General features: G+C 38.8%; 1 protein-coding gene across 4 annotated transcripts in view; it reads left to right on the top strand.

Annotated features, from left to right (window-relative positions):
• The window catches only part of ece2b (endothelin converting enzyme 2b), a 44703-nt gene that overhangs the window by 3964 nt on the left and 18185 nt on the right, over window positions 1-22554 (top strand). For 2 of the 4 annotated variants that reach the window (XM_043258775.1, XM_043258778.1), the window contains 3 exons: window positions 16373-16459; window positions 18918-19062; window positions 19301-19516. In XM_043258775.1, coding sequence (XP_043114710.1) covers window positions 16373-16459; window positions 18918-19062; window positions 19301-19516 — 448 coding nt within the window. Of the gene's footprint in view, window positions 1-5760; window positions 5910-12969; window positions 13025-16372; window positions 16460-18917; window positions 19063-19300; window positions 19517-22554 lie in introns of those variants that run through there. The other 2 variants (XM_043258776.1, XM_043258777.1) reach the window with 2 other exon arrangements.

Genomic DNA, 22554 nt, shown 5'->3' with positions numbered 1-22554 from the left:
GTACATTATAACAGAAACAGTACCATTTAATGCCACAGAATAAGACGCAAATTTGGGATTTTTATACTATACATCTCTGCAAAACCAAAATGTACTTTAGCATCCAATTCACTGCAGTTTCTGGTCGGAACGAACGCTAATGGAAATCAACTTTCATTTCTTTTCACACTATTTATGATTACAGGAGCAGATGATCGATTAAGGCGTAATATTTACGTGCAGCTCATTGTGCAAAACCTCAAACAACTATTGGGATTTCTACTTTTTCACATTTGCATCTCTTTACCAGCTGCATAGGTGTAGATTTTCTGACGTGGTAAACGTGCTTGGTGGTGCACCCGGTACAGCACTGCACTCGTGATACAGAGCACTCGAGTACGATTCCTGTGAAACGTGAGTCATGATACTCAGTTAAAGAGATCACGGACCTGCAGAAGCAAGGTAAAATAACATAGTTGCTTCAGAAAATGTATTTTTGGCTAGGTTCAGAGCAGAGTTTAGTGTAGGTGGTGCGTTATTTCCAAACTGTGATAAAGAATTAACCCACTCTAAGCGTTTGTCTGCACATTTAACATTTTATTTCACATGCTATCATTCTGCAGAAATGTCACCAGAGGCATGTTTTTATAGTGAGCCTGTGTTTTCTATTTTACACAATTTATTTGAGGGGAAGGGGAAACACCACTTAAAGAGCAGACACATTTCACGCTGAATGCTGATTAAAAAAAGACATAATTATAGTGTTCTATTTCCATAATATAACATATTTAGAAATGCACCGACATCGACTGACCATTTAAATTTTAGTGGTCCAAAAGAGCTAATAAAATAAAGATGTACTTATTCTTTAATAACAAGAGAAAAAAAAAAAAAAAAAAAAAAAAAATATATATATATATATATATATATATATATATATACAACTAATTTTAAAAATTAATCAGCATTTAATTGAAATGGATCTTTAGAGATATTTCATGAAAAATTCTAGAAATATTATAAGCTTCGTTTTTAAGCGTCTATGCGATGTCAGTCAAAACTGGATTTTTCCTGAAATATTATTAAACCGTTTTTTTTTTCTTGTGAAAACCTGACAGATGAATCATGTAATAAGACCAGAAGTGTGCATTAACCTTCGTGTTCCTTAAAGATCGACTTTCCTGTTGTTTTGCTTCCCAGCGGCTCTGGTGATGGATGTATGAAAATAATGATAGTAATTTTGCAATTAACCTCTTATTTTCCCTTCGGATTCTTTTAATTTGTTCCCCTGACCTAATCAAAACCTGCCGGAGAGACATTACTGAAGCTTTAATCTTGTGTTGTTTCACAAAGCGGGCAGACTTTTTAGAACCGCAACTGTTATTTAATAAAAATAGATACGTTGCGTCTGCTTCCGTAGAGAGATAAATCAAAGTAAACTGTCAGGAGTGTCTCTTCAGTTTATATATCAGTCAGTCAGAAAGCCTTCATTGCATTTATTCATGCTTATCTGCCGTCTCAGAGCCTCCAAACATAAGTAATGTAGTGTTTTTCACAGAGGATGATTTAAAGTGTGTAATCAGGTTGATATTTTGTTTACAAACAGTTCTCATAAGATTATAAAAAAACCGTGAAACATTGACAGCGACGTTAATTACGTTTTTCAACTATTAAAATGGAGAAGGTTAAGGGAGTAAATGGGTCAGTATTGATTTCTAGGGACCGGTCTGTCCTGTCTGTCGTCCTTTCATCTCTTCAAACTATACTGTATTCGTCCGCCTCCGTCCTTCAGCATCGCACCCTGCTGTCTGTACCATCCGTGTACAATTTCATACCTTCCTTTGACTTCTTCATTTCTCCGTGTTCCCATTATTCCCCCATGTTCCCATCGTTTGCTTGTTTAACATTCTGCTAGCTCTGCACTGCAGCTGACTGCATGTAGAGAGAGAGAGAGAGAGAGAGCAGAGAAAAGAGAGAGAGAGAGAGAGAGAGAGAGAGAGAGAGAGAGAGAGAGAGAGAGAGAGACAGAGAAAGAGAGAGAGAGAGAGAGAGAGAGAGAGAGAGAGAGAGACAGAGAGAGAGAGAGAGAGAGAGACAGAGAGAGAGAGAGAGAGAGAGAGAGAGAGAGAGAGAGAGAGAGAGAGAGAGAGAGAGAGAGAGAGAGAGAGAGAGAGAGAGAGAGAGAGAGAGAGAGAGAGAGAGAGAGAGAGAGAGAGAGACAGAGAGAGAGAGAGAGAGAGAGAGAGAGAGAGAGAGAGAGAGAGAGAGAGACAGAGAGAGAGAGAGAGAGAGAGAGAGAGAGAGAAGAGAGAGAGAGAGAGAGAGAGAGAGAGAGAGAGAGAGAGAGAGAGAGAGAGAGAGAGAGAGAGAGAGAGAGAGAGAGAGAGAGAGAGAGAGAGAGAGAGACAGAGAGAGAGAGAGGGGGACGAGGTTCGGCTTTGCCCGCTGCAATCTCTCTCTTTTTTTCAGCTTGTCGTCTCTGAAGAACTCAATTGCTTTTTGTCTTAATCGCATCCTCAAGGAGCAAAGTTACAGTTAGATTGCTTACAGATCGGTTATTAGGTCTGAACAATATTATCACGATGGGTTCATTAATTGTTTTACATTTTGTTTCGCAGTCGAGGTAAATTCCGGCTATTAATTGAACTTTTAAAAGCCTTAATCTAAATTCACCTGAGAAGAACAGGTTGCATCGATTTGTAACTTCTGTACCAATCTGAGCTCCATTTAATGTATCAAAGCTGATATAGGAATAAAATAAAATAAAAATAATACGCATTTTTATTATTCTCTGACCCAGTTTCATATTACTTCTTCTCAAGTAAGTTCATCTTACGTTTTAGTGCGCTAATGTATATGTACTCTACAAATTCTGATTAAGGAGATGTTATTTGCAGCGTAAGGTTTCTGTGCGCACACCTGTGTGAAGGCTTAGACAACAGGAGGGAAGCTGTTTGAAGTCTGTCATGGTTGCACAAGCAGAAATTCGCAGGAAGACAGGAAGTAAGCGGTTAATAGATGACGATATGCTGTGAAGAACAGCTCTACAGTGGAGTGTGACGTTCGGACGGCTCCCTACCACGATTCCTGTGGTGCTTTTCCACCGTAGCTCTTAGAAAAGCTGTATGTATTTGCATAATTTGCTTATTATGGGCACGGAGACCTACATTTTCCTTTCAGATGTGTGTTAGCCAACAGTTTGTGTTTTTTAAAGAAAGAATAATGGTCTGCTGCTCAAGGTAAAACATAAATGAGCCCGAATGAGCCTGTTTTTTGGTCCCATTTCATGCAAACCCATCAAAACTCTTTGCACTCTCCCCACTGTCTTTTCTCTTCCTTCCTTCCTTCTGTTTTTCCTCCGTTCCTCCCTTCTTCCTCTCGCAGTCTGCGTGCGGGGAGTGAGGTAACCTTGATGCCCAGATCGGTGACGTCATTCGGCCTCCCTGGGGAATATACTCTCTCTCTTTCTCAGAAACACACACACACACACACACACACACAGTGTTGTTCTGTTTAATCAATGACACACTCAAACCGAGGGTGGCATAGCGAACGGAAAAGAGAATGTACATTCTAAGCAGATGTCTTTTTGTACCATTTTAGCTACATTAACATTGCTGTTGAACATAACTCAAATTCACGTTTTTTTTTAGAGTGTGAACATTCGGACCGAAACTATAAACTGAAGAATTTTAATTAACTTTAGAATGTAGGACCTCCACCCATTAATGCAATAATCTTATCTTGAGGTCATGTGTGCATGAATTTAATTTTCACAATTTGACACGGTAATTTAAAGATATTTCCAATATGAATAAAAGGTTTTGTAGATACTAGAAATACTAGAAATAGTGCACCCAGATACGCACTTTATTCTATATTTTGGTCCAGTATTTTTATTGATTTAATTTTTAATTAAGCAATAGTTAATCAAAACGTTTGATCTATAAAGTCATCGTTTTGAGAAAAGGAATTAGAGCTGATTATATTATTAAAAAAGCGGTCCTAGTATTGAGCCTTGCAGCACACCATATCGAAATTCTTTATATGTCTTGCTGCAAAGTGATAACAGTCTGATTAATAATATGTAAACTCTGCAAATGCCATTCCATTAGTTAGAGTAGTTCACCTAAAAATAAAAATTGTGTCAAAATCATTTCCTCCTCCTCAAGTAGTTCCAAACCTGTATGAGTTTCTTTGTTTTGCCGAGCACAAAAGGAAGATATTTTGACAAAAGTTTGTAACCAGGCCGTTTTGGGTCACTATTGACTTCCATACTATTGGCTTTATGGACATGATTTAAAAAAATGGCTGACTGGTGCAGGTTTCAGTGCAACCAAAAAAACAGTAACTTGTTGCGTCTGTGCAACAACTTTCATTTTCAGCTGGTGTTACCAGTCTCCCTTGAATCTCAGCACATCCTTTCAACCACCTGCCTCTATTCTACTATAAAACACCCACTTTCCATGATCTAATCGGTTCCCTGCAAATAAAATTAAGTCATGCCCTCCATTCTTCAGCATTGACAGTTGGGTTACGCTCAACATTATGGAGGTGAAATGGGTTGCAGATGGCATTTTGCTTTAACTTTATTGTCAAAAACATAATTTCAGAAAGAGCAGCTATCAGCAGGTCTTCATACGTTCTGCTTATTGGTTTCAGGGAAAGGGGGGCTCGTTTGAAGTGCGCTCAAGTGTCTAACTACATCAGGCCATGATGGGCCGCCGGCACAGAACAGAATGGCCTTTTGTACCAAAACAGTACTGCTCTCTGTCCCTGTACCCTTTAACTGGCCACAATGGAAGCCCCCTCTAACGGTGCAGAAGTGTTAGCACACTCTGAGACTGCAGCCTGAATGAAGTCCCTATGAATGAGTGGCCAGAGGACTGTGGGAATAGGGGCTGGTGGGGCGATCTCGAATGGGAGTTTCCGTGGAGCGAATGTGCACTGAGGAAAGGAAGGGTTGCGGTTTGTTTTTGTGTGGTATGTCCCGGTGGATACTCTAAATAGCTTGACGTGAACGTACGTTGAAAACTGAGATGGTTCTAAACTGGATTTCAGCTCGTATTTTCTTTTTTGTCTTAATCTTTTTAAAACCCGCACGATTCTCTTTCTTCAGTGATACACGGATGACGGTGTCGAAACTAATGGTTCAGCAATACAGTCGAAATCGGGATAATTGAAATTATCGAGTACGATATGGTGTTTCTTCTTTTTTTTGTACCTTTTGGACCACGATGGCTACCAGTCATCATCCATTTAAAGGGGAAGCACGAATACTTAGCTAAAGGTTATTTTGTGTTCACGTCTTTTCAGAGACTCTGTGGACATGGCAGAAGATAGATCAATGTTGCAAGCAAGATTTGAACCTGTGTTCCCCATGTGAGCGCCACAGAGCGATGCGCGCTAAGCGCTTTTTACAGCTCGTTTTCTCTCTTCCTCTGGACGATACTTTAATTTATCAGGAACTGTCCTCTGCTTTGTCAGGATGTTGCGCGAATCGAGCAGTCGCCTCAGGCTTTTATCGTAGGCGAAACTGTTTACTTTTTCCGCTATCATCATCCCTTCAGAAAACTCCCCCGTTGATTCTCTCAAACTCCCTCCTACTCTCTCAGCCCCTCCTGACTGTGATTTTCAAACTCCCCTGCTCGTGTTGTTTTCTGCACATTCATCTGCTCTCATTCTTCCCTCCCGCCTCTCTGACAGTGTTCTGCTCGCTGTTTACGGTCTCTCTGTGACGGAGGCCACCACCGCAGAGAGAGGAGAGAAAAGGAAATGAGAAGGGGGAGGCGGTTTCTTTCTTGTCTTTGTGGCATGCGAGGAACATGCAGTACTTGTTCTCGGTTGTGTGTGATGCGACTCGATGAATGAGGGATTGATTTATCGTTTTGTTTTCCTGGTGTCCAACCGTTGCTGACTTAACAGAGACGGTGAGAATATATATCCCAAGCATGTGTTTACTACAAGCTGTTTCAGTATGTTTACGGCGATGTTTCTGCCGTTATTGCTCAGCCTTAGTACGGCATATTGCTTTCAGTTTGTATGAATAGCATTTATCACTATTTTTAGTTGAAAACAGGACGCTGTTTGTAGCTGTTTACGTTTATGCAGCATTTGCATCCTATTATGTCTAGTCTAAAAAGCATTTGGGTCAATGAGGCCCCCAAATATATCTAGTTTTAAAGAAAATCTAAATTAGATTTAATAAAAGGCAAGTTCTTAGAACTCTGCTCTGGGGAAACAGTTTTCACTCAGACATTGCCAGGAAACGTCACAAATAATTCGAATAAACAAACAAACCAAAAAAAGCGACATTGAATTGAAGTCGAAATCTTAAAGCGGTAAGACTCTATTAACGTTTTATTTACATCGGTGGAAAAACCCCAACGACATTTGTTACAGGTGTAATGACACTAAAATGTCAGTTGGTGTAACCTTCAAATAAAAACTGATCTCACTTTTTGCTTCAAAAAGTATTATAATATATGTATTTTTAAATATCACAACATCAGGTCTCATGAATATTAAGAGACATAGCTACAAACATAGCTAAAATGTTACAACTGATCTGGACTCGTGGGGCCTAAAAGGCATCTCTGTTTCATGGTTTTAACAAAATGGGATTTGGTGGACAATTTATGTATTTTTTTGAACGTTAATCATATTTTTAAAAGGAATTCACTGCTTTTTATTATTAGGGACAGTTATAAACATGATTGCAAACCACGTGTGTCACCATTTATTTTAACGAATTCCAGAATTGTAATTTATTAGTCTACATTTTTTCTTCAAACCACAAACGAAGCACTTTTTTAGTGTTTAACTTCATAGGGGCACGTCACCCATCCACCTTCCTTCAGGAGTCTGAGTTTGCTCTCAATTTAAAGAAATGCTTCTCGTTTATAGTTTCTGGTTCTAAGTGAAGGGAGCGGTTTATTGGCTCGAGTAACTTTCTTTTCAGCCTAACAGTTCCCTTCGGTTGTAGTTACAGTCATCGCTCACGTCTGGGACTCGTTTGCGCGAAGGCCCGCGAAAGACGTCGATCATTCCCGCTAAGCAGAAGCGGTCGCTGTTTGGATGCAGTAAAGTGTCTGAGAATATGTCTGAGAAATAATTGGCGGTTCGCTCTGTCTGCATAACAGGTGTGTGTTTGCGTGTGCATGTGTGAGTTATCGAGCGGGTCTCGCTGTCGGAGTGTGGAGAGAGGTCATGAATTGAAGAAAAGAGGAAAAGGAGATTGCTGAACCCTGACTTCCGTTTCGTGTCACCACTGAGAGCTCGGGCCAGCAGTTTCTCTCTCTCTCTCTCTCTCTCTCTCTCTCTCACCCTTTCACGTTCACTTTATTTGAAGCATTACGGTTACTTTGCGAAAAGCAAGGTACTAATTTAAATGAGGTCTAAGGTTGAAGGGTGCGACGTTTTTGTGAAGTTCAGTGTAATGTGTAGCGAATGAAAGCTATCGGTAGCTTGACTTCCTGAACGAGACCGGGACTCTGTGACTCTGCTTTCAAAACATTTTTCTTTTTTTTTTTTTAGCTTTTCAGTTGTGTGAGATTCTATCGACCGAGTAAAGGGTTTGAAGGCCTCGTTTCTAGCATTCTTTAAAAATTTAAATGTAATTTCGTGCAAAGAATAACAATTGTCGCCATGTGTCAAAGGATGAAGCAGAAAGAGCAGCGAGCGTGTCAATGAGAAAGTTCCTGAAGCACAGTTCTTCTCCAGTCACCCCACATCGGTCGATTTTTGGCTTAATTATAATAGATTCCGATAGAGCGTGACTGAAAATAATTTTTTTTTACTTACTTTGCACTTCATTTAGATTCCTGTGAAAACACTAAAAAAGTAAATTTGGGCTGAGCAAGATACAGATAATGGCAACCAAAAATTTAAATTCTGCCCCTTTTAGAACAAATGAATGAATAGGACATATGAAAAAGAAAAATATATTTATAACTTATATGTATATATACTTTCATGTGCCAAAATACATTTTCAGACTAAATGAAAATGTGAATAAAAATCACAGCTAGATTTATACTACATTTATAGTGATTTTTTTATATATATATATAATATATTTGTATATTTTTTATTTATATATATATTTGGTAATATATTGTAATGTTGTAATTGTTTGGAATACTGCAAAGTATGCTTACCAATTTTAATAAAATGTTTTATATGCGTTAAAGCCAATAAATAATGTATTTTCTTTATACGTGACGTGTAAATTAATATATTTAAATATATAATTTTTAAATATATACAGGGAATTTAAATACATACAGGGAAAATGTCATTTTAAAATTCTTCAAAAATATGTTCTTTTATTAGAATATATTTAAAAATATTAAAATATATGAGCAGAAAATCTATTTATGTAAATTTTAGATTTTTAAATGTAGATTTTTTAAAAATATATATACAATATTTTGGGGGTGATGATAATAATAATAATAATAATATACAGAGTAATGTTGTTCCAAACCTGTTAATCTTTCATACATACATCAAGATACTTTTAATGAAATTAAATGAGATTTGTGTCTCTTCATCCATTCACCAAAATTTTCTAAACATCTATAATTCCACGATATTTCATAAGTTTTCTGAATGAGGTTTGTTTTTGTGCTTCAAGTAAGCTGAGCTTTCATTTACCATATTCGATGTGCTCTATATGCATACATGTTTTATACGTGAAAAATAGTCTCAGTTTCATCTGTTCTTCATATAAAATGATTGTCTCTTCAGAAGACCTTAAGATTTTTTTCAGTCTTGATTGATTGTGTTTTGAAGATCAAAAGTCTTATGGGTTCGTAATGGCACGAAGGTGACGAAATGAAGATATAGCATTCTTTTTTTTAGGTAAGCTAAAAGCTCTTGACTTCAATCGTTCCCCAATCATGAAAAGATTTCAAGAAGTTAACACTTGAGCAGAAAGACACTGGGTCGGTGAAGTCGGTGAGTTGATGTCTCTGTAGAGCACTGGCCTAATTACAGATCTGGTGTCATCCCATTTATCAGAGCTTTCCCAGCTGCTCAATATCCCCTTTCGGCGAGGCAATGTTTTTTCGTGCGTAAGTGTGTTTTGTTTGTGTAATCCACACCCTGAGAGGAATTCCACTTCCTCAAATGATCAGGCAAGGTCACTTAGGTCCTGACATTTGCTGTTAAGATTTTATAGATTGATTGCGTGCGTGTGTGTGTGTGTGTGTGTGTGTGGGGTCACACCTCAAAGCCCCGATCAAACTGGAAAATGCTCTCACTTCCTCTGAAATATAACAGTGCAGTCAATGGAAGAACCTTTTTGTGGAACTGAGCCAACTGACAAGTTGTTATTTCATGTTTTAAGGAAAAACCCTGCTAGATTCATGCTAAAATGTACAGAAATACGAAAAATGCATAAAAACATAAAAGCAAAAAAATCTGTAAATGAATGCAAATATCTCAAAAATAGCATTAAAATATAAATGTACAAAAATATAATGTAATAGGTAAAAATTTTTATTTTATTTTGTACAGTCGTATTATCTTTATTATTTTTTTTATCGAAATAAAAATTTGATGGTTTGAGAACGAATAATTTAAGACCGGCATAAACATTAGCGCTGTAATTTTTCAAATGTAAATGAAGTATTTCGAATTTTGTGCTTTTTTGTATTTGTTTTGTAGTAGTAGTACAAATTGGCATCGTAAAATGTGTACGATATAGCGAAATTACTACTATAGTTGCAACACAATCTCACGAGCAAGTTGTACATATTTTACGAGGTGTCTAATTCGTACGACCTCACTTGTATGATGAATTTCCGAAACCCCTGTGGTTTAGGGGCAGGGTTAGGTGTTGCTCGTTTCTACAAAGTCGTACAAAATTGCATCATAAAATGTGTACGATACAGCAAAATTTGTACACACGAAATCGTACAAAATGGCCACCTCTTATAAATGGCTACCTCTTACATGTACAAACTGCCTTGAAATCGGGCTTATAATTACTATTATTATTATTATATTGAATTATTGCTTTTCAACTCGACTTCAAATTTCTGTTTTTCCTCCCCAAATGAAACAGCCCTATTGTTGCGTGAATGAAGAGCATTTGTAGCGATCGCTCATCTGCAAGTGCGTTCATATTTGATCAAGTCAGACAATGTAGATTGCGTATGTAATTATGTACGTGAGTGTGATTATTTGTTCTTGGACCTCACCCACGTCTGCCGGCGACAGGCTGTCTGAGCACCTTCGTTTGGGGGCCTGCAGGCCGACGGCTCGCGCCGTTTCCCACCCTCTCTCTTCAGTATTCCTCTCGTGTGGATGGAGTAATGCCCATGCTGGCTGCGTAAAGCAGGCTTTGTTAACTCATCTTTCCCTCGGATGGTCTCTGAGGGCCGGCGGGGACGTGTGTGGCAGCGCTAGTCTGTGTGTGCGCTAGTCTCTCTCTCTCTCTCTCTCTCTCTCTTCAAGGTGGTTTTGGCTTGGGTGGGTTTCTCGGGGCAGGAGTGCGAGGGTATTTCTAGCTCTCAGGGGCAGAGGTTGGGCTATGCCAGTCTTCCCCCAGCGAGCTGTTTCCTTTCAAAAACACTCCTCAGGAAACCACTTCAAACAATCACATTCCGCGCAGAGAAAGCGCCGCACCACTCCTGGAACTTGGGAAAACCTCTCCCTTCCCCTCGCAAGGCTGCTCTTTTTCTCCGTCTCGCTCTCATGAGCGCGTCTCCGTCTCGTCGTATGTTTCTCTTTGGCCTTTAAATTGGCTGTTCGCTTTTAGAATTACGTCAACCTTTTTTGGGATACTGTACCTTTAAGACTTCTGAACGTAAATGGTAACGGTTCCGATTTACGGGTAACTCTCAAACACCGAATCTCCTTTAGCTCGAGCAGAGACACACGTACAATTATGTCAAAATACCGGTCTCATAATCACACTTCACGTGGTTTGTGCGAATGAAAATAGCTGAGAAAAAAAAGCAGATGTGGATCGATATATTAAATCCGTGCATTTGGTCTTAAAGTGACAGCAGCCTATAAATACCTGCTACGATCTGTCATTAATGCTACTTTTTAGCATTTTAGCCATCTGCTAAACGATAAAACAGATATGAAGCTAATATAAACATTAACGCCATGATTTTCAGTTTGAAACAATGTATATTGTGAACAAAACTATACAAGTAAATGTATTATTATCATCAGTTTTTATTTAATTGTTATTTTAACTGTACAGGCCAGCACGTACATAAGTATTGGCACATCTGTATATTTCCCAAATTATGACTGTATTTTTTTTCCCCAGATAGCGGTTTTAGTGATATCTGAGCAAATATGGAGATTTTTTTATGTTGTATTTAAATATTCAAGGACCTTGAAAATAAACGTTACTGGAATCGTAATCTTTTGCTCCTTGTTTAGAGCATGTTTAGATAATGTATCATGTTCACCTTTAAAAGTATCAAGGCTGATGTAGAGGGACCTTCCGTTTTCTCCATTGCGTCAAGGCTTAAAAAAGGCCTTCATAAATAACAATTATAGGCAGTTTCATAACCTCCATGTGCATGTTCTCTCTCTCTCTCTCTCTCTCTCTCTATTATTCTCTATTATTACCTCCATATTGCTGTTTATTGTTTGTGCGTCATGGTGTCGTGCTGCACTAAAGGTTGCTCGTGACCCCACACCACCTCACAGCTGTTCCCGCTGAACGCTTCTGATTGGCTGCACCTCCATCCAATCAAACAGCCCGTGAAAGGATACAGAACATATTGATTTAATTAGTGATAGTTCGTTTGATGGGGGCTCGTCGCCATGGTGATGGGATGGGCAGTAAGAACGTAACGGCCTGACCTTTAGCATCACTGTTTCACACATACACACGGGCAGATGATCTGGACGGAAAACTCAAGGCAGGGTTTGGGATTTTGTTCGTCTCTCTAGTTTTGCCTGAATCTGATCATTTATTTGAAAATGAATACACTTTCTGTAAACATTGACCATTCACATGATGCAGTGTTGTTAATGTGTTGCGACCAAAAAATCAAAATAAAAAAATGATGTAGTGCAACCAATACGAAGAAACATCTTACGTGACTATAATATCATCCAGATCAATTGCCGTGTGCTACAACTTCCCTAAAAACGTATATATGTGATGAGGTATTTATAAAGAAAGAATTATGATGACAGTACAATTTATACTTGGCAAAAAAAAAAAAACATTATTTGATTGCAAAAATACCTTTTCTGGTAAGCTTGTGAATCCAGTGCTTTTATAACCTATGTGAGGTCATTGGTGAACTATGAATGTTTCCAATGAAATATGTAATTCAGAAATATTTACTAAACAGAAGCAGATCATTGAGTCACGCAGGCTGTTTCTCGAGAGGCTGGAATGAGGACGTTTATAGAAGATGAAGGATGATAAATGAACGAAAATGTAGAAAGGCAGCCGGAGGTCCGTCGAGAGGGAGATGGAACAGAAGAAAGAGGAATATTTGGCAAGATTTGAGCATTTTATTGTCAAAGAATGAATTCCGTTAATGAATGCGCATTATGCCGTCTTCAAAACATTCTGTAAAGTCTGATATGATGCGCATTCAAGTCATTATAATTTCAAATCAAACGGGACGTGTTGAGCACTTTCATTTTCCTTGTGTCTTTTCAACTTTTTAGAAGTGCTTTTTTGGATGAAGGAGCCCGGTTAGTATCCATTATGTCATATCCCCAGACGATCGTCATTGGTTTGAGCCTCAACGACTGTTTACTGTAACTTCAGTGACTTTTTTTTACAGCTTCCCCGTATGTGTGTTTCACTCTTCCCCACGCAAGCGAGGTAGGAGTCTCCTTTTCGGAAGTGAGGTTTATCTGTTCCTCACTCCCAGAAACTTTCCTTCTCCCACGGTAGCGACCTGCCCTTTCTGGGTCATGTTATCAAAACATTGGCTTTCCTCCCCCCCCGTTCTCCAGTCGATGGTTTATTCCAGTCGTTCCACAGCGGTGGCACCGGTTCGCTTCTGCTTTTCTATTGCTGGTGCCTTGCTTGCGCTGATGAACGGTGAGTCTCTGTCATCCGTCGATGGCTTTATCTGGTCTGCTGCGACCCCTGCTCGGTGCGTTCGCTCGCTGGGGCGCAGTGGAGTCTGTAATAACACTATGTCTTTTATTATTTAAGGCTGTGGCTGTGTTCAAAATCTGATACATACTGTGTTAAACTTTGCATATTTAACGTCTCCGGCGGTCATGCGTTTTGTGATTATTTTGCATTTCGACTCTAATTTTAACTTTTGCCAATCTGGTCAAAAATCGTGGCTGATCTGCTGAAAAATAGTCTGGTTTGTTGGCTGATTTTAGATGCAATTATGCAAATTACCAAGATGGCAGACCATCTTAAACCAGTTAAACTGTCTCAGACTAGCAAATAACCTTAGGCCGGTTTAAGATTTTTTGGCTGTTTTAACATTCAGATTTCAAAACTAAAAAGGTTTCATGATGTTTTAATTAATGTAAATATCTTAATTTTTGCTAGTCGGAAATATCTGGAAATATAAACGTGTATAGGGTTCCTTAACTTAATAATCTATGTTACCTCAGCAAAACTGCAAAGTTCAGCTCCAGCTCTAATCAAACACACCTGGAAATGAAATGCAGGTGTGTTTGATTAGAGCTAGAGCTGAACTTTGTAGGACACTCGATCGCCAGGAGCAGGATTGGGCGCACCTGATATAAATAGTACAGAATCATAAATATTCAAAAGCAGTTATTTATAGCGGGCTTTAAAGCTTTTCAAAAAAGCTGAAAGATTTGTTATTTTCAGGTTTTAAACAGGCTTTGAAAAGCAGATGTCAAGTATAGTGTGTGTGTGTGAATGTTGTAGTTCGCACATCGGTGATATTTTGATTTGTGTGGAATCTGAAGAACACTGTTTACTGAGTTTGTGATATTCAATATTAATAGCGGTAATAATTATTATTTTCTGAAAGCTGTGAGCAACTAATAAAGCAGAACAAACTTTAAGCTGTTGTCTAATTAAGTGAAGTGATATGAAGAACGATGCTGTGTGGAGCGCTGGTCAGGAGTAGTGCATTGCATTGTGGGAAACGGAATGCGGTAATACATTTTAGCAATCGTAGTAGATAACCTAAGCATACAGACAGCTTGCATGCTATGGAGAGTAGAATTATATTATATTCTGGCCCTATGACCCCGCAATGGATAATACCGAATCGTGAAATCTTATAAAAGAAATAGAAATTCCAGTATAATGTAAAGAATGTGACAACTTTGAGACTAAAAATGCTGAATTTCACACGACAGCATGTCGTGAATGTGACGGTTAGACTTGAAAGAGGAACTTCGGTACTAGTACGCACGGCTAGTTTTCACACCAAGTCATCCTACATTGTTTTTCCTTCCTCTGAGAGGCATCTGTGACCTGCCACCCAGGAATCTGGTGAATCTTGTCCAGACCTCTGGAGAGAATTCTTGTGGCTCTGACCTCCTAAACTACACCTCCTTCTCAACCACGGCCACTGCATCGCAAAGAAGCACGGGAAGCTACGGCCGCTACAGTGCTTAGTGACTGCTTCTGACGAAACCGTCAACTGTGGGAAGATAGATTTTGACACACTACAGTGATGAGCAGCGCTTGTTTGTGTGTGTGTAGCATGTGCATTTGTTTCACCTCACCATGAGTCAGAATTTTTTTTATCTTCGTAATGTCTTTTACGGTTTCCTGTAACAGCCCTTTGAGGAATAGCTTACTGAAACTCCAAATCTGGCTGCGAAGATACAACATTTATACAGCTGAGACACTAACAGCCCAGATGATTGAGTGTGGCGTTCCGCTTGAACTTTAAGACATGTCCTCCAGTGGTTTCTCGTCTCGTTTTAAACAATATTTGTATGTGTGCGTGTGAAACCATTAATAGAGTCATTAAATTAAAACCCAACAAAAAATGTTTGCATTAGTTTTTTTCAATTCTGCTGACGGCTATTAGGTTTTTTTGTATGTTTTTGCATGCATTATTATCGCCACTTAAAAGGAAACATACTCCAAGGAACAAAAAGTGAAAAAAGGATCTCTTGAGTATCACCAACGAGACAGAAAATGATAAACAGAAAGCAAATGGAAACGTTTTCTTCCTGAGACAAACAGGAAAATGTCACCAGTCTCACATTGTTTCTTTTAAAGATAACACATAAATGGAACAATCGAGAACTCCATTAAGTCTCTAAAGATTTGATAAAGCAAACTTTTGAGCAGTGGAGTTCTCCTCTGGGTAGATCGTTGTGTTTTATGTCTGTTGTATGTTTACTTAGCTAAACCTTCTGGACAAATTTGCCTTCAGAAATTATGTAAATTTACCAAAACCTCAAGGGACGTGTTCAGTTGGAAAAAACAAACACACCCACACACACACTATATATATAAATATAAATATATATATATATATATATATATATATATATATATATATATATATATATATATATATATATATATATATATAGTTAGAAAAGCACAATGTGTTCTCATTTCATTTATATAATAATAATAATAATAATATATTTTAAATATATGAAAGTCTATGGTTGGTGGTTGCTCTAATTTTGATTCATTAAGTCATTGTGTGTGAGAGAGTTTCTGGCTGTCTTGTTTAGTCTGCTCCTGTTAACCCGGGTGGGAGGTTTTGCTGTAGGCCTGTGTGTCTGCTGTCTACATGGCTGTCAGCACAGGCAGGGAGATTTCAATAGACGGCGTAAATAAGGTTAGATTTAACTAAGAGTTCTGTTCTCAGTAGGGTAATGCTTATAACAGTGAGACTTACGCACCAAAGTGCTGCCCTAGGGTATAGATTAGCCACCTCTTCAATTGTGAACACTGAGAGAAGTAAGTGTGTGTGTGTGTGTGTGTGTGTGTGTAAATGTCTTTGTAGAAATTCCTCTCTGACGTCCAAGAAGGGGGTGAGAAAACAAGGAACCCCCCAACCCAACATTCATCTCAATTTCACACTCTCTTGCAGTATCTCTTGTCCTCAGACTCTTAGCGCAGACTCCCGCCTCCAGGCCTTCAAAATTGTTTTCTGTAGATTCTGTGGGAACTTATTATAAATAAACAGAGTCTATTTTGATTTCACGGTGCATCTTTCTCAATTGACAGCTACTTTAAAGTGATTTTTTTTTCCGCAAGCGACATATAAATCACAAATACTTCTTTAGTAGATGTTCCACCAGTGCCTGATTGTTTTGGAAGGTCACTAAAAACGGCAAAATTGACTATTTTTCCCAGTCTGCTGCTGTTCACATCGTATCTGAGCATTTCTTTCTGACTTACGCTTGCATTTAGGGCTAACAAAAGTGACGCTTTCACACATTTATACATAGTACTCTCTGTCCCTTTCAGATGTCTAACTACAAGCGTGCAACGTTTGAGGAGGAGGATGGGACAGACATCCCTGCCGATGGAGCCATCTCTCCTGACAGTGTGGAGGTGGGTGTGGATCAGCGCTCAGTGTGGATGTGTACATTTTATGTTTACATTCAGACATTACAATGCCACATACAAATAAGGAAACCAATAATTTAAGCTGTTAGTTCAGAGACAGTGAGAAGTATTGCCGTTACACAAGTGCACAGCGAAACAACAATTGCTGGGTAGTTTTGATGTGCTCTGTGAATTGTTTCCTGCCTAGTCGGATGCTCTTACTGCAGAAAATCTAACTGACAGTTATGTTGTGTTGAATTGCTAGGCTAGTAGGAAATAAAATCTGTCTTGAGTTGGTGGTGATGTTCTTTCTTCCAGGCTGAGATATCTAGGCAGGTCAGGATATATACAGATTCTGTAAGAACAATAGATGAAGGCATGAACATAGCCGTAGTTGGAAATACTGGCCATGCACCCTTTAATATAAATGTTCTATAAGGGGGTTCTCGCAGCAATGCTATAGAAAAAGCATTTTGGTCTTTTACTTTTCTGTACATTGAAAAGCTTCAACATATGCTAAAGTTTCTTCGTGGAACCATTGATCCCAAAAAAGAACCTTAATTTTTAAGTGTGTTGGTCTCATGGTTTGTAAATATTTGAGAAAAGGAAGGGGCCAAGCACCAAGCCTTGAGGTACACCAGTGTTTAGCTGATGTTACTTAGATGCTGCTTCCTTCAAAGTCAGGCTAGAGGTTAGAGAATATGCTTTTAGAATAACATGTTGTGTCTATTTCAAAACTCTTATGCTCTTTACATGGGATGTACCATGGAAAACATGATGCCTTCTTTTTTTGGAGTTCCTAAAATGTATTGAGGCATTTCACAAAACTTCCTCTCCAGTGAAGCAGAGCAAATTAATCCACACTAAGCTGGTAAAGCCAGCAAGGCAGGAATTGTCAAAGATATTATGTCTCAACAATTAAGGCATTAATGTATCATCGTCCACATTTCAGTATTTAGCAATTGACTCCAAATGACAACAGTATTTTCATTAGCCAATTATAATAGAGGTCATTAATAAAATAAGTCATGAGAAGCGGTAGACCTTTTTTGTAGCGTGTCAAGATCTTAATAATCTAAAGAAGGGTTTTTTCACTATAAAGAACCTTGGGTGTTAAAGGTTCTTCAGGGATCCCAGGGAGTTTAGGTCTCATGGTTTGTAAATATTTGGACAAAAGAAAAGGACCAAGCATTGAACCTTGGAGTACTCCAGTTGTTATGATTTATTTCTTGTTCTTTTCCTCTCTTTCTCTACAGTGAAACAAACTAGATTAATAAAAGCTTTTGTTCACAGATCACGTCAAAACCATTAATGTATAATTTATATATTAGCCTATTTAGTATTCATCAACTTGACCCCAATGAACAACGTTATTTTCGTATGTGAAGATTGTCCAATTACAATGGAGGCCATTAATATAAAAAGTCATAATGTACAGTAGAAAAACTAGACATAAATGTCACAGTGTGTGTACTACGTAATGATTTATGACTTAATAGGCAAACATCTTGTGGATTAAGAACTAATGTGGTTTTTTTTATGCTTTGGAAATGGATCTGAGCAATTACCCAGGTATGAGTAATGCTCTCAAAACACAGAAAACCATATTGTCACCTTTTTACAAAGGATTACATTGTACTGTATGGTAATTGGAAAGAAAGCACAGTTAACAGCATGGGTTTAGAGAAACAGCATGAGATATATTCAGCAGCTTTTCTAACAGTATTATTTCTAATGTTGACATGTTCTTATACCTTTTAGCAGAAGAAAACAACAGGTTAGGTTTCCAGGGAATTTCCTACACTGAATTATGAATGACATTTGATATTAATTCATATCGATTCATGTGGCCCCTTTCATTTGTTACTCACTTTTATGTCAAACAGGAAATGTGACACCTCTTCTGTTGGTTCGCCACGCAAGCAATGATATGATGCATGTATTTGATACGGTATCCCCCAGGCAACTTGTTCTTTGTTCTTTGAGTGTTGAAAGATGTTAAGAGACATGCAGTATATTTTGACACAAAAGCTTTACGTGATGTTCCTAGTGTTTCTACTCAAGAAGTCATTCCTATTTTTCTGAGAAAATCTTTATAAGATTTTTTCGATGTTTTAAACAGAATTATTTATTAGGGAAAGAGAGGGAGAATGGGATTGCTGGCCAGACTTAAACTTGCACCATTTGAAGTGTTTTAACTGCAGTTTTTCAGCCATTTATTCTCACAAAAATATATTGTTGTGTTGCAGTGTATCAGACGGTTGTGCCGTGGTATTCTGATATAAATCATGGCGCTGAATGACTTAAGTCCATATAGCACGGTATTACATAACGTGATCCAAGATATGCTATAGAGAATTGTACTACCATGCTACATCCCACTTTTTTTAATACTTTTTGTGTGTGTAGTTTGGATTGTTTTCCAGCATATAGTAACAGCAGACTCAATATTTGACTCTTTCAGGTGGGTTTCCGTAAGGGTGGTATTCAGTTGTTTGGTCCACTGGGCAGGAGGACTCAACTGGAAGTAGTGTTGGCCGGTCTGCTTCTCGCTTCACTTCTAGCTCTGTTCGGCTGTGCGATTACACTCGGAGTCCGCTATAATAGAGGTAACAAACGCACACACGGAAAGAGATGGGGTTAAATGTAACACATAATTACTTAGTGATAAATAAGAATTTAAAAAAAAATGGCCAGTGGTTGTGATTTACATTTTTAGTCACATACCAGACCCCCTGATTCGGGTATGAAAATCAGACAAAAAAAGGATAAATCAGTATAATATGCATTTTATATTTTTTAATTTGACACATTGTAAATACCGTGTCCTGTTGTCTTTATCCCCAGATCCCGCCCGTAGTATCTGTCTAACAGAGGCATGTGTAACCGTGGCCAGTAAGATCGTGGAAGCTCTGGACCGCTCTGCTGACCCATGTCAGGATTTTTACCAGTACGCCTGTGGAGGATGGGTCCGCAAAAACCCCCTGCCAGATGGCCGGTCCCGCTGGAGCACATTTAACAGCATCTGGGACCAGAACCAGGCTGTGCTCAAACACCTGCTGGGTAAGTGCCGGAAAACACACACACAGACACACACATGCTTATCCTTTTTGTAGGATGGGATTTGCTTAGTAAATCTCACTCAGTGTTCACAAAACAGTATATATTTAGAAAGACTCCTAAATGATTTATTTGATTTTCCAATAGAAAACTGCTCCCTTCATGCTTTTTGAGGAGTCTTACACTTCAGCTCTCTGTGCTCTGGTTGTTTTTTGTAGATCTGCTCAGAAACTTTTATTGATTCTGCTCAGTGTGTGCTTATTACTTGTTTTTTTAGAGAGCATCCGTCTCTGTCTGTTTGTTCGATAAAGGACAATGACTTGCTGCACTCGTTCTCCATTTCTTTAACCGTGAAAGCCTCCATTATTCAACCTTGCATGGATTTACAGCAAGTCTTGTTTGATCATTTGCACTTTTTAAAAGAAATGTTGGAGGAAGTTAAAAAATAAAACTTAAAAATTTGGTCCCGGTGTATATTAGGTGACCTTTACAATGCACTTACATCAAAAAAGTACAAATGTACTTATTGTGCTGAAAAACATTTCTGCTGCTTTTGAGATGGGATAGTGTTTAGGAACAGTGTAATTATAAATTTAATTACAGATTTCATTACATGCAGGTATTTTCTAAAATAAAGTTCTAAAAAAATGCATTTTACCAAATGACTAAATGATTATTTTAATGCAAGTACATGGTTAAAGATTTAGCTTACCCAAAAATGAAAATGAGTGTCTTTTACTTACCTTCGAAACATCCTATGTGTATGTGACTTTCTTCTTTCAGATGAATCAAATCAGAGTTATATTAAAAACTTTCCTGGCACTTCTATGCGCTATTATTGTGTAACAAAGAGTCAGAGACATTCAGCTCCATGCACTGGCTCTTTATTGAGAATGGTCTAACAGGCAGAAAGTCAACAACAGCATCAGGGGTTTCGGAGACAGAGGCAGAATCATAAATAGTACCATGCAGAAGTCGTGACAGGCAGCGAGTCGAGAAGTCCAGGCAAGGGGTCAGTGAGCAGGCAGCACACAAACAGAGAATCGGTAGACAGTCCATGGTCCAACTACAGTAGGATATAAACGCTCAGAATTACCAGCCGGGGCAAGGATAAGACTTCACACTGAGGGAGAGTCTGAGCAGTCTATATAGTGGGTCTAATGAGGTACACCTAGGCAGGTAATCAGTCTTGGGTATGGGGCATGATGGAAAATGCGGTTCTGAACGTTTAGTACTCGGGAGAAGGTTCCCTTCGGTGGCCGTAGGAGAGAACAATCTAAATCATGTTAAATAAAGTGCACACAAACATCCCTCAGACAGCTCCGAGGAGTAAAAAAAGGGAAATAAATTTCGATATTTGAAACATAATAAACACTTTTTCTCACTTCCGCTGACTGTGGCACGCGGAAGAGGCAGAGGTTGCTAGAGTGTTGATTGGTGATTACTAGGGTTTTCTGAGTAGTTGCTAGTATTTTGACAGTTTTCACAGTGCTTCTAGCTGCTAGCATTGTTCTTGACATTCGTGCTGAGTGGTTACTTACTTACAGCCTGTTATGCTGGCTGGCATGTAAGGCAGAAACAAAAGTCCTCTGCCGATCATACGCCATCTTCTCCACAGTGCCACAGGACTGCTTCATATGCTTCAGTTCATCCTTCGTCGCCAGCTATTGTTCAGCCTTCCTTTCTTGCGCTTTCTATAAGGGATCCAATGAAGCGCAGTATTTGGGATGGAAGGATCGTTTCACTTGATGGTATGCCTAATCCATCTTCATCTTCTTCTCATCAGTTTGGTGGCCATGTCTTATTAATGGCATTCAGTGAGTAGTTCTCTGTTTGATATTTTCTGTGGCCAGAATATACAAAAGATTCTTTTTGGAGTGAAAGGTGGAGAGCTTGTTAAGATCTCCCACTGTCATTCTCACAGCACTCTGCTCCATAGAGGAGGGTTGACAACACGCAGCTGTGCTAGAGTCGTAGTTTGGTGCAAATTTTATGCTGAGACGACTTCCAGATGTTGTTGAGTTATCTGGCGAGGTTCCTGGCTTTGCTGATTCTGCTTTGGATGTCAGTGCCGGCACCCATCCTGCCTCACCACACTACCGAAGTGCATCAATTTCTCTGTCATTGGGAGATTCACTCCATCAGCTGTGATTGGTACGGGGTTGATGATGTTGAGGGTCATGACTTCATGACTTCATGGGCTTCTATGTGGTTGCTCTAGTACTTAATGCCAGGGTGTTGCTAATTGGTTGGCATTAATTGGTTTTGATTAGTTATCAGAGCAAGTGGCTTGTTGGTTGTTCTGGGTGGTTGCCCTGGCGTTTCTATATTGGTTACTACAATGTTCTGGGTGGTTTCAAGACCCTGCAGTCGCTACACGGTTCTTGATTGCCAGGTTGCTAAATGGTATTTATGTTGCTGTTGATGGTTGCCAGAACATTAATACTTTAGATATTCTAATTAGTCGTCTAGGCACCAACAATGTTTTGCTATATTGTCTTGGCTGGTTGCCATGGTATTCTAAGATGGTTGTTCTGGAAGGTTGTCAAGGTGCTGATAGGCGATTGCTTTGCAGTTCCTGATGAATGCCATGCTGTTACTAAGTGGTTGCTTTGATGTTCTTAATGATCGCTTTGATATTCTGAGTAGTCGTTAGGGTGCTACAGGTTGTTTGTTGGTGGTTGCCAGGGTGATGCTAGGTAGTTGCTACATAATTGTTAATATTCGCCAGGGTGTGAGCTGCCAAATGCGTGCTATGCTTTTAATGATGGTTACCAGGGTATGGCTAAATGGTTGCTAAGATATTCTGAGTAGTTGTCAGGGTTAGGGTTGTTTTGTACGTACAAGAAGTAACAATATCAATGCATGCCTTAGCAAACAATGCAAATTAATGGAAAGTCAAACACTGCAAACTCAATTTCACTAGCCATGATCATTATCGTTAAAACTGTGTGAATGAAATTGTGAATTGAAAATACGAACAATGGAAATGCATCAATTTCACAAAAACTCCCATATATTTCAAAAACGTTTTTATGCTC

Source organism: Puntigrus tetrazona, chromosome 15 (genome assembly GCF_018831695.1).
Source record: "Puntigrus tetrazona isolate hp1 chromosome 15, ASM1883169v1, whole genome shotgun sequence".
Lineage (NCBI taxonomy): Eukaryota > Metazoa > Chordata > Actinopteri > Cypriniformes > Cyprinidae > Puntigrus > Puntigrus tetrazona.
Note: the sequence above shows the minus strand (reverse complement) of the source record. Positions and strands in the feature narration are given on the sequence as shown.